General features: G+C 37.2%; 1 protein-coding gene across 2 annotated transcripts in view; it reads left to right on the top strand.

Annotated features, from left to right (window-relative positions):
- The window catches only part of XIRP2 (xin actin binding repeat containing 2), an 84578-nt gene that overhangs the window by 34345 nt on the left and 37184 nt on the right, over positions 1–13049 (top strand). For both annotated transcript variants that reach the window (XM_066233529.1, XM_066233528.1), the window contains one exon: positions 705–842. In XM_066233529.1, the coding sequence (XP_066089626.1) occupies positions 705–842 (138 nt within the window). The remainder of the gene's footprint in view (positions 1–704; positions 843–13049) is intronic.

Genomic DNA, 13049 nt, shown 5'->3' with positions numbered 1-13049 from the left:
GTTTATCTGTGATGTTTTAAACACATTTTGGAGTGAGTCAAATGTGTGTTTTGGGGTTTTTTTTTTTTAATTTTTCTCTTGATTTGAGAGAGAGGGAATGAGGGAGACAGGAAGAGGAAGAAAGTGAGAGAGAGAGAGAGAGAAAGAGAGAGAAGTATCAACTCATTGTTCTACCTAATTGTTCTATTTAGTTGTGCACTCGATTGCTTCTCACATATGCCCTGACCAGGGATTGAACCCATGACCTTAGCATGCCCCAGGAACACTCTATCCATTGAGCCACCCAGCCAGGTCCATCAAATTTTTTTAATATTCTTAATGTGTTGTTTATAACATTTTAGGTTTTAATGACAACCTTATTGAGTTAAAATTGAATCCACTCTAATTTCTACTAGTTTGTGTATTATTAGAGAAATATATTCTAATAGTGCTAATCTCTAGGCATCAAAACCTGAGAGAAAGAGACCTAACTTAATATGTTGAATATGTTTATAATGTATATCAAAGGGCAGATAAATGAGAAAATAACATAGAATGTTTTTATTAAGGGATTCTTTAAGGGACTACTGAAATAATTGTGTATATTAATATCTTTTTAAATATATCACCCATCAATAATTGTCAACTATTAAAAAATAGTTGGAGAATCCTATTCTGAGAAAATATGAAGTTGATTTTTTCTTTTTTTTATTGAATTGTCCTAGATGATGGAGGAACCAGACATGTGCACAGTTCCTGGTGGTTTGGCCAGAGTGAAGAAACAATTTGAAAAGGACAAAATTGCTTCTTCTTGTAATACCTTTTCTCAGTACCAGTACCAGCATCAGAACCGATCTGAGCAGGTAATCCTGTAGTTCAGGGTAAATCATAGAGCATTGAAATGATCCCATCTCATTACCGATGTTGGAACTGCCCCTACCACACCCCGCCTCTTTAGTGATACATTTATTTTCACTTCTCATTAACAAAAATGGTAAATTTTAAATCTTTTGAAAACTATTTTTTAATTAATTTTAATGGGATGACATTGATAAATCAGGGTACATATGTTCAGAGAAAATATCTCTAGGTTATTTTGACATTTGATGATGCTGTATTCCCATCACCCAAAGTCCAATTGTCTTTCAAAACCTTCTAACTGGTTTTCTTTGTGCCCCTCACCTCCCCAACCCTCTCAATCTCCTCCCCCACACCCCATAACTCCCACACTATGGTCCATGTCTCTGAGTCTCATTTTTATGTGCCACCTCTGTATGGAATCATACAGTTCTTAGTTTTTTCTAATTTACTTATTTCGCTCAGTATAATGTTATCAAGATCCATCCATGTTGTTGTAAATGATCCGATGTCATCATTTCTTATGGTTGAGTAGTATTCCATAGTATATATGTACCAAAGCTTTTTAATCCACTCGTCCTCTGATGGACACTTGGGCTGTTTCCAGATCTTCACTATTGTGGACAATGCTGCCATAAACATGGGGGTGCATTTCTTCTTTTCAAACAGTGCTATGGTGTTCTTGGGGTATATTTCTAACAGTGGTATAGCTGGGTCAAAAGGCAGTTCAATTTTTAATTTCTTGAGGAATCTCCATACTGTTTTCCACAGTGGCTGCACCAGTCTGCATTCCCACCAGCAGTGCAGGAGGGTTCCCTTTTCTCCACATCCTAGCCAGATCTTATTCTGGGTTGTTTTATTGATGAGCGCCATTCTGGCTGTTGTGAGGCGATATCTCATTGTGGTTTTAACTTGCATTTCTCTAATGATTAGTTATGTTGAGCATTTTTTCATATGCCTATTGGCCATCTGTATGTCCTGGTATTGAGTTTTACAAGTTCTTTATAAATTTTGGTTATTAACCCCTTATCAGACTTATTGTCAAATATATTCTCCCATGGTGTAGTTTGTCTTTTTATTCTGTTCTTATTGTCTTTAGCTGTGAAGAAGCTTTTTGGTTTGATATAGTCCCATTTGTTTATCCTGTCTTTTATTTCACTTGCCCGTAGAGACAAATCGGCAAATATATTGCTGCGAGAGATGTTGGAGAGCTTACTGCCTATGTTTTCTTCTAAGATACTTATTATGGTTTCACAACTTACATGGTTAAATGTAAGTCGTGAAAACTATTTTTAAAGCAAATTAAATGTATTGATGTACTTACGTGGAGCATTTTGCCACATTTCTTTGGAACCATAGTGGAAAGTTTTTCCTCTTGGCATCTAATGTTTCAAAAATAAATAAAAATTAAATAGCTTAGGTTAGTCAATAGGTAAATAAAATGTTGAGTACAGTTTACATCAAAACTCTACTACTAGGTTATTATAATTCCAAGAAAATAATCTGCTGGTTGTTGGCACAGATTAAATCTGGAGTGTTATTCAGCTGTTTATTGTGGCATGTTTTCTGTTTTCTTTAAAAATCATCAAACATTGACTAGTAGAATCCAGATATTATATCAAACTGAATACTGTTACCTTATATAAGAGATTCCCTCCACACACACACTTTATTCTTCCATCATAGCTAAGTATTAATCATGGGATATAATGATTTTTGAATATGAGAAGCCAAATATTAAAACTCATTAGACTGAGTTTAGCACTTTGAAAAAAGTAATTTCATTGCAAACAGCTTTACTTAGGCCCATGTTTACCATGAGGAAGAAATAATAAGAGTATTTCTGAAATTTTGTAGTGGGTGATAAAAGTGGGTTATTTTTCTTTTAAATTCCCTAGGATATTTAGAGTTGCCTAAGTTTTAAAAAATAAGGCAATTGGGTGTGTTCAGTGGGCGGAGTATATCAGATAGAATGATTAAAAATCTGATATGTGAGAGTATTGCTTTCTCTATCTGGCTTTGTCTTCAAAGTAAAAAATGTGTGATATAAGTAGCATAACACACTTATGTAAGATTTACTTTAATTTTACCTAAAGGAAACACAATGTAAATAAAACATTAAGATTAGATGTACTTGTGATCTCCTATAGAGCTTTTGCAACATAGGGGTCTTTGAGTCAATCATGTGTTTTTACTTGAAATTAGTCAAAATGAATACAGTTATCATTAATAATTTAAGTAACAAAACTGACATAGAAATGTAAGTGATGTATTCACAGAGCCTTTACTTTGCAGGGAGGCCGTAAAGTACAGTGTAAGGGCCATGGGGACTTGTAGATCCAAGTTCATAGGCCCCACCAGTCAGCAGCTGAAATGACATAGACACAGGGCCATCTTCATGAGAGTATGGCTGGGCATTGTCATGGGGGCCCATTCTTACAAGGACCTCATACATAGCTTAATTCTTTACTGTCATCATCTTGCGTTTCTTAATAATTTCTTAAAAAGATATCCTACATTTCTATTTTGTACTAAGTCTGGCAAATTATTTGGCTAGTACTATATAAACCACATGTATAACCAACTGAAGCCTCAGTTTCTGATTAGTAAGATGATAAACCTATTGGGTAATTTGACTGTCTCGTGAGGTTATTATAGAGGTCTAATATAATGACAAAACAATCAATCCTGTGGAAGTGTTGCATTACTCATTAGACTTAGAATCAGTCAGAACTCTAATGTTGCAAAAGACAGAAAACCCAACCAAAAGTGACTGAACCTAAAAGCAACATTAAAATTCACCAAAAGGCAATCATATGGAAGGAATGTTTGATGTACACTCCAGTGGCATATTCAGAAGCTGACTTATACTAACTCTTCGATTATTAAATTTTTAGTAATATAGCTAACCACATGATGTCATGTTAGTAGCTCAAAAATTAGCCATAATGAAAATATTTATGCCAGGAAAATTGGCAAATGCCAATTTCCTTCCTTCCTTCCTTCCTTCCTTCCTTCCTTCCTTCCTTCCTTCCTTCCTTCCTTCCTCCCTCCCTCCCTCCCTTTCTCCCTTCCTTCCTTCCTTCCTTCCTTCCTTCCTTCCTTCCTTCCTTCCTTCCTTCCTTCCTTCCTTCCTTCCTTCCTTTTTTTCCTAGAACTCATTTTTAAGTATGTATTACCTTACCACTGATATAAGGGCACAAAGTATGTGTCTAGCATAGTGTCTAAGCACAGAAAATGAAGACATATTACTTGGGTCCAAATTCCTGCTCCATCACTTATTAGCTGTTTGACATTAGGCAAGTTCCTTAATTTCTCTGTGCCTCAGTTTCCTCAATTATGAAGTAAAGGTTATAATAGTACCCCCTTAATACGTCTCAGTTTCATTATTTGTTAAGATGATTAGATTAGTTATATTTATAAAGTGCTTCAATCTGTGTCTGGCACTACACAAGTGTTTGTTTAAAAAAAATTAAGTATCAATTGAGTGTATTTTTTTTTTTTACCTCTCAGCTTAACTTCTTCTGAATTATCTCTATTCTTACCTAGGTTTTCCCCAAATAGTTGTAAAATTAAAAAGTAAAAAATACCAGAGAAAGAGGCCCTGGCTGGTTTGCTCAGCGGTAGAGCATCGGCCTGGCTTGTGGAAGTTCTGGGTTCGATTCTCTGCCAGGGCACACAGGAGAAGCACCCTTCTGCTTCTTCACCCTTCCCCATCTCCTTTCTCTCTGCCTCTCTCTTCCCCTCTCATAGCCAAGGCTCCATTGAAGCAAAGTTGGCCCAGGTTCTGAGGATGGCTCCATAGCCTCTGCTTCCGGTGCTAAAATGGCTCCAGCTGCAATGGAGCAATGCACCAGATGGGCAGAGCATCGCCCCATGGTGGGCATGCCGGGTGGATACCAGTCGGGCACATGCTGCAGTTGACTGCCTCTCGACTTTTAACTTTGGAAAAAATACAAAAATACAAAAAAAAAAAAAAACACCCCCCCAAAAAACAGAAAGAGTAAGAATTTTTTTTCCAGAAGTTCCAGGGAAAGGTCTTAACACATCAAATTGTCTCTAAATGAAATACATGCTCCTCCCAGTTTTAGGGGATGCTGGTTGGCTGACACTTCTGCACCTGTTTTCCTACCTGGACGTTTTCAGTATATATATATATATGTTATCAACAAGGAATAAATGAAATAATTGAATACTAGGTTAAAAACAAAGGCAAACAAACTATATAAATTCACAATAAGCTCCTTGCAAATGTAGTTGATTATAAGATGTAGTTGCTGCTCTATGAACATGAAATACTAATGTGTGTGGGAGTAATAAAAAAATCAACCATGCACTAGAAGTCAAATCTGCATGACTCAGGGCCTATAATGACCTCTCAGTTCTGTTCTCTACATTTAGATGTGTTAATATGTAATACCAAATAGTTCCATGAGGAATGACTAAACCTAATTCATAATGCAGTGTAATGTAAATAAAATATAAAGTAAACATATGTAAGAATAAACAGCTAAACACCATTTATTGAACTGTATACCGAAAACTGAGAAAATGGAAGAAAAGAGTTACCTGCACTTTAGAAAATTAATAACTTTGACCCTGGCTTGTTGGCTCAGTGGTAGAGCGTCGGCCTGGCGTGCAGGAGTCCCGGGTTCGATTCCCAGCCAGGGCACACAGGAGAAGCGCCCATCTGCTTCTCCACCCCTCCCCTTCTCCTTCCTCTCTGTCTCTCTCTTCCCCTCCCGCAGCCGAGGCTCCACTGGAGCAAAGATGGCCCGGGTGCTGGGGATGGCTCCTCGGCCTCTGCCCCAGGCGCTAGAGTGGCTCTGGTCACAACAGAGTGACACCCCGGAGGGGCAGAGCATCGCCCCCTGGTGGGCGTGCCGGGTGGATCCCGGTCGGGCGCATGCGGGAGTCTGTCTGATTGTCTCTCCCCGTTTCCGCCTTCAGAAAAATATAGAAAAAAAAAAAAAAAAAAAAGAAAATTAATAACTAATTTACAATGCTTATTGGAAATTTGAAATACATGTCCAATTTGGTAATAGACTGGAAAATATAGAAAAATTGTGCCTTAGACATTAACATAAACTTTTAAAGCTATCATATGCATTCTAAAAATTAGTTTCTTTATAAGAAGAGATTGAGTACAAGAGGTTTACTGGTAGAGACAGATAGGTAATCCTGCCTCTTTGCTTCTTAAAAGTACTTGAGATTTATTTCTTCGCTAAGTCTGCCCCTGGCCAAATACAAAACAAAACAAAAAATTATTTTGTTAATGTAAAATTAATAGTAATTTTGAAATCAAGTCTAATTGGAGTTAAGAGAAAGAATATTTCTTTTAGATTTCTGACAATATTTAATGTCACTACTAGTAATAATTTCCTAAGGTGTAATAAGTCCAGTCTGCCTCTTTTCTTCCTAATGTATTGAACTCAGATATTTCAAGATAGTTAGCTGACGATTTGGAAACAGTTTGTCTGGGAGATCAGCAATGGGGCTAAACAAGTCTTGAAAATTAAACTATCGCTTACGTTAAAGATCCATTCTGTTTGCTGATTGACCAGACTGCTTTATAGCTATTAAAAAAGGGGGTTCTGAAATAGGAAAAAAAAAATGTGGTATGAGATACAGAAATGTTTAATTATTCCAGACATTTTAAACTTGTGATAATATCTTACTTAGCATATTCTAGACATGTCATGCTTTCTGTCTCTGCCTGTTTCACATTTAGCAGTGTCACCACTAGCCTGTGCAGTATCTTTATGTAAATTAGAAAAAGGAGCCACACTGGACAATCGGGGCCCTGTGGTTGAGAGGTGCAGGCAAGGGGTCAGCTTTTTAAAAGAATATATTTAGCCCTAGCCGGTTGGCTCAGCGGTAGAGCATCGGCCTGGTGTGCGGGGGACCTGGGTTCAATTCAAGGCCAGGGCACAACGGAGAAGCGCCCATTTGCTTCTCCACCCCCCCCCCCTTCCTCTCTGTCTCTCTCTTTCCCTCCCGCAGCCAAGGCTCCATTGGAGCAAAGATGGTCCGGACGCTGGGGATGGCTCCTTGGCCTCTGCCCCAGGCGCTAGAGTGGCTCTGGTCGCGGCAGAGTGACTCCCCGGAGGGGCAGAGCATCGCCCCCTGGTGGGCGTGCCGGGTGGATCCCGGTCGGGCGCATACGGGAGTCTGTCTGACTGTCTCTCCCCGTTTCCAGCTTCAGAAAGAAAAAAGGGGGGGAAAAAAAGAATATATTTAAGAAATTTTATTAGCTGGCTCTGGTAGTTAGCACTAACCATTTTTAAAATCACTCATTTAGATTCTGCTTTTCAAAACAGTCATCACTGATTCCAGCATCTATGAATGAAACCCAACCCTCCTAAGGAATGATAAGCCATTCAGTTTGTCTCCTGTTGATATTTAGGTTAGAGTTATCACATCAGCATTGAATTCTCAGCATTCTATGTCAGTGAAAATATTTTTATCCTTGATGCTAGAATGGAAAAGACCACTTAAAAGCCATGTTTTTAATCCACTCGTTACAACCTGCTCCATTTGGGAAGAGCATTCTGAATAATCTATCACCTTATCCTTATAGGGTGTTTTAACATATGCTGGTGCAGATTAGAATACATGTGTTATTGGCATGAAACTGCCATTGTCTTTTTCCTGAGTCCATTTTCACTTGTTCATTCTATAGTTTCTGTTTTAAAGACATCCTTTCTGTTTTTCTTTTTTTAAACGGCTTTATTGAGATATGATTTACATACCAAAAAACTCACCATATGAGTCAATATTTACAAAGTTATGCAGTGCAGCCACAGTCTAATCTTAGAGCACTCCCATTGCTCCCAGAATAAAACATGGACCTGTTGGCAGTCTGAGATGTTCATTCTTTGTGACGTAATCTCACACCCAGAGTTTGACTCTCATCTGTTCCTGTGAATTTTTTCTTCGTTTTCTTTCCTCCATATTTATGCAGTACCGAGTAGCTCTTTGCTTATTAATAGTGAAGTCCTGGGAAACCTCTTCTGGGGTTGCTTTTTTATTATTTTTAAGTGGCTTAAGTAGAGAAGAACAGATGGAGCCCCCCAATTTCTTTAGGTAATCAGTGCAATGCAGAGTGTAGGTAATGGCTTTCATGTGGAAATGGCTGCACTGAATCCATGTCAAGAGGCTGAAGTGTTCCTGACCTTCACTCCCTGCTGCCAGCTATGGTGCGGACCTGAGAGGAACTGCAAGACAGTATGTATCTTGCCGCATACATCTGCTGCTGCAAAAATCCCAATGTCAACATTAGCACTCTGTAAGATTATTTGGATTTGGAACAATCCCTGGACAATTTTAGGTTGATAGAAATCATTTTTGACAGCTTGTGACAGATTTAATCTGACATCTGTGTGTTTTAGACTCTTTAAAGGTGACCTATAATTATTTTCTAGCAAACTAAACATATTTTTATCAACTAGATGTCCACACTGCAAATTATTTCTCATAAAAGTGCTTTAAACCTACCTTTAGCTTTCTGCCAAATGCATCATTTTTCAAGGTCACACATTGCTATTAATAGCTCCATCCTAACCTAGATCTCTATCAACACATTACGTTGTAACCAAACGCATGTCTTGTGCTGTCTTTTAATTGTGTGCACCAATTTTAAATATATTACAACTGAAAGTAACCTTACTAAAATGAGGCAGTTTGAGTAATGTTTATGTCTGCTGGTTCCGGAGTTAGACATCTCAGGTTAAAAGCCCCTGAGTTAGCCACCGAACCTCTTCTGTAAAATGAAACTGATGTAACAGGTGTATTTTAGACTAAAAGGAGATGGTTCCTGTAAAACTCTCACTATAATGCCTGGCATATATAAATTGCTCAGTAAACACCAGCTATTATCATCAGTAGCATCAGTACTATAGCCAAGAAGGCATAATCAAGTGGTAATTATTCTCAACGTAGAATATGATTCATAAGCATGTTATGTATATGTAAATAGACAAAGGATGACATCGCCCTGTGCCTCACGCCTTAGCTCCCTCTTCAGTTCTTTGGCCCTAGGAAAGAGGATCACTTCCCAGGAGCTCATTAAGTAATTAAAGATTAGTTTAAAATTAACATGCCTATGTATGTTTTGGGCATATGTTGCTCTAGAGTAATGAATAACTTTAGAGCATATTATTAAAATTCTAATTGCAGGTCTTTTTTAGAGAAAAAAAATGCTTAATGCTGACTCTGCCAAATCACAGGATGAGGGGACTTCTCAGAGAGCAGAAGTGCAGACAGGCACGGCACGTGTTGTGCACGGGTACACGCAGCCCTGGGAGTCAGTTTTTCAAGTGGGAGCAAATGAGTAACAGTGTTTGCTTTTGAAGACTTCTTTATTCACAGTGTTGTGACAAGTTGTACTGAGAGGAAAATAGTGTAATTAATATATGTATTAAATCAAGCAGGAGAGGAAAGGCTACTTACTACACTGCTTGAATAAATGAGGAAAAGAGGAAGAGTTGAGGGAGTATTGATTTTTTTCAGTTTCTCCGAGTGTTGTGGTTTCTCAGCATTTTTTAGCTGATGAATGGAAGGGAAAGAAAAGTGTCTGTGAAGGATAAAAACTACCTCATGACATTATGTGTTTTGTGTAGTGGAAACAATGAAGATAAATATATTGCTACAATTGTCTTAATAAAATATATCAATAGCAAGTATTTTTCAATATATGATGCTGTTATGTACAAATACTAAGAAAGACCCCTACTTGCTGGAGAACTGTTTCTTTTCTTTTGACACAGTCCAGGGATCATCTTGACCTTTTTCCAGATAGATGGATGGATACATGAGCCTTACACAGGTTGAGGGACCACAACAGGATGTAAGCTTGGTCTCAGGGAAGCACAGCCCAGAAAGAACACAAGCCTTGTTCTCAAGAGGCTCACAAGGTAGATTAAGGTGACCCATAATTTTTCATAATTTAAGGCTAATAGGTAGATTAACAGTTTTGATCAAGGATCAGGAAATTTTATACCCTCCAGGTAATTCTAATGTGCAAAATTGAACATGACAGTACAGACCGAGACAGGATTTGTTATCCCAGGGATGACCACGCCCCCCATCATTTCTCACCTGAGGCTCGTTATCTGCCCACCTCATTCTTCTTCACTCTGAAAGCATGGCCCTTCTGTTTATATTGACGTTTCTCTAGAGATGCCTACTGCAGTCAAAGAATAGGACAAGGGACTGCAGAGAATAGGAAAGTTGGGCTTAAACAAATCATGGTAAATATAATAAATGTCAATCAGCTAAACAACTAATTTATAAATTCCAAACCCAGTTAACACCCTTGTTAATGGCAGAAAGTATTGAAACAGTGTTTTTGCATATATACAAAGTTATGAATGTTAAAAATAAACTAAATAGAATAATGTAAAGGAATTAAAGAAAATTTCAAAACATTAACAATAAACCAATTAGAATAAAAGTAAACAAATAAAAAAAAATTTTTTTAATAAAAATTTTTTAAAAAGCAAAAAGTAATGAAATTATCTTAGGCCAAACTGATACACCAATAATAATTAAAACTAAGATTTAACTTCTTATGGGTTATTGTAATAATTCATTAAAAGTATTTACTTGCATAGGATTATATCATCTATATACTTAATGCCTCTTGAGTTTGTACCTTTTATATTTCTATACAAATAATATTATTTTCTGAAAGACATAGGACTTCATAATAAAGTGATAAATCTATTAAGTACTATAAACATGCTCATAGTCATTTGGCTATTTGAATAACTAAACAATGTGTAATCTTCTCCCATGGTTACAAGGTGTGCTCATCCACTACAGTAATACTATTTTCTGTGATCTACTGATACCAATCACATTACTTTAACTCAGAGTTCTGGTGGGATTCAGCCAGTTTGCACCAGTTCAGTAGAACCGATACCTAATTTTTTGTTAAATTTGGCAAATTGGTTGTTAAAATGGCACTTGTAATCAGGGTTCTCTCTAAGGTGGGCACCTGGGCAGTTGCCCAATGTGGAAATCACAAATTTACATTCCTTACTCTTTTTTAATGTTCACCTGCTCAACAGCATATTGCATTCGTAGTAATATTCAGTCCATCCATAGGTGAAAAAAATTACAAGTGAGGATTGCCAAGAATCAATATGGAAATATCTTAATAACAGTTTTATTGTATTTTGTCAGGTGTTATTTAATAGTTTTTATTAATATTTTAAAACTGTTATAATCTAGTTCTGTGTACCTCTTTAATTGTTCTTATTTAAGTATTAAATGCATGGAATAATAAACTACCTTTCATTAGATAATTTTTTAATACTTAAAATGGTCATTAGGGCAGAGAACCCATTGTTAAATTATTTGAATCCCACCACTGCTTCAGAGCCACACACTATAACTCTCCACCTCTGCTGTCCCCAAATGAAGTTGATGGTAATTGCTAACTGTCTGCCGAGGTGTGACCATGAAGTCAGTCTCAGTCATGGTCCCTTTGCAACTTCCCATTTCAGCTTCTCTCTGGAGAACCTGTTGGTGCATGAGCTGCCCTGCTAATGCCTAGAGGGACTCAGTCCTCCCTCCCCTGGGGCAGCACTGCAGGCCAGCCCAGTGCAGCATTATAAAGAGAAACTCCTTCTCAACCCCACACTGTGAAGACATCCACAAAGTGGTTGCCCAGGTCTTTTGTGAAAACCCTCTCTTCTTGGTGAAATAGTGCAGACCATGCAGTGTGTGCCTTCAGCAGCATTCCTTTATTGTTCCTTTAATAACTAAACAAACTAATCTGCCTGCTGATGCCAGAGGTTAGATACATCATCATAGGAAGAGTGCCCTGGAACTTTTTCTCAGGCAGTTGGGGCCTTGCCGGGTAATACAAACACCCATAAGAAAGACAGATGCAAGTACAGATTCAAGCACTTTCAAAAAATCCTGACTTGGTTGCTTTTCTTTCTAAAATTTATCTTACTCGTTTTGCGAAATAGGATTCGTAGGAGCAATGTTTCCCCCAGTTATTGAAGGACAAGCGCAACTTCTCTTCTTCCCAGTTGGCATAATGGGTTTCCTGTTTCCGGAAACCTATTTTTTCTTCTAGACCCCATTTTCAATTTCATTGCAGAAGACAAGTGCGCTTACAAATATGCCTTTTATGCCTTTAAAGCAAAATAAATTAGGATTGCTGTAGGAAAAAAGGACTGATATTGTTCTCATGTCAGGTTCCAGAATTGTTGAGGGCATATCACCTGGACCCATTCCACAACAACACATAATCACAGCACAGGGTTTCACAGTCTCGGCATTGGAATAGATGATCTCAAAAAGTATTTGATATTGATAGAGATGCAAAACAGGTATTTTGTCACAATGGAACTTGATGTTTTCTTTTATGGGAGGAAATGGACATTTAGGGAAAGTTGCAATAGAAGAATGCATTTGTAATGCTCCTTCTTTAATAAAAGTCTCATAATAGTTTAAAATGTAAAAATACAAATGTGCTCTTTGTATAATTACACTTAAAAAAATTCTTAAGTATATAGACAATATGTTATAATATACTAACTGAATTTATTTTTAAATTGTTATAATAGAATGGCAAGTTACAAAATTTTAGTGCTTAGAGTTTGCTGGATTTTGAGAAGCATAGAAAATTATGATGAAAGAAATTATTAACATTACAGAATCATTATGTTTGTAGAACTTAGTACAATCTGCAGAATGTTTTTCCACATAGTTACTTTTATGAAAATGAATGTTTTCTGAAAGCACTTGACATAAGAAGATATTAGCTTTTTTCTGCTTCTGTTGCGTCTGGTATTTCTCAAAATAATCATATCCTCAAGGGTCTTTGCAAATGATTAGATTGAGTCAAGCTTGTCTATTTTTGAGGATGATCATTTATTTATTAGTTTGCATAATTAAAAATGAATCATCATGCTAAAACAAACAAACACAAGCCCTAAGAAAAGAAAGACATTAAGAGATTTTGTCCTTAGTGTTATGTTATTACAGAGATATTGTTTAGGACATTCATTGTTTTTTCCAGCTTGTATACATATGTCAGCATCACAGAACATGGAGTAAGGTTACATCTTCTACCAGGCTTTTCTTGTGCTGGTGCTTTACCCCTCTCTGCTCTGAATGACCTACGCAGATCTGGTAAGGAGCAAGTTACTGTCCATCTCTTCAGGAATCAGTGGAGGCTGTTTCATGTCCAG

The sequence above is a fragment of the Saccopteryx bilineata genome, chromosome 5, assembly GCF_036850765.1.
Source record: "Saccopteryx bilineata isolate mSacBil1 chromosome 5, mSacBil1_pri_phased_curated, whole genome shotgun sequence".
NCBI classification, from domain to species: Eukaryota; Metazoa; Chordata; class Mammalia; order Chiroptera; family Emballonuridae; genus Saccopteryx; species Saccopteryx bilineata.
Note: the sequence above shows the minus strand (reverse complement) of the source record. Positions and strands in the feature narration are given on the sequence as shown.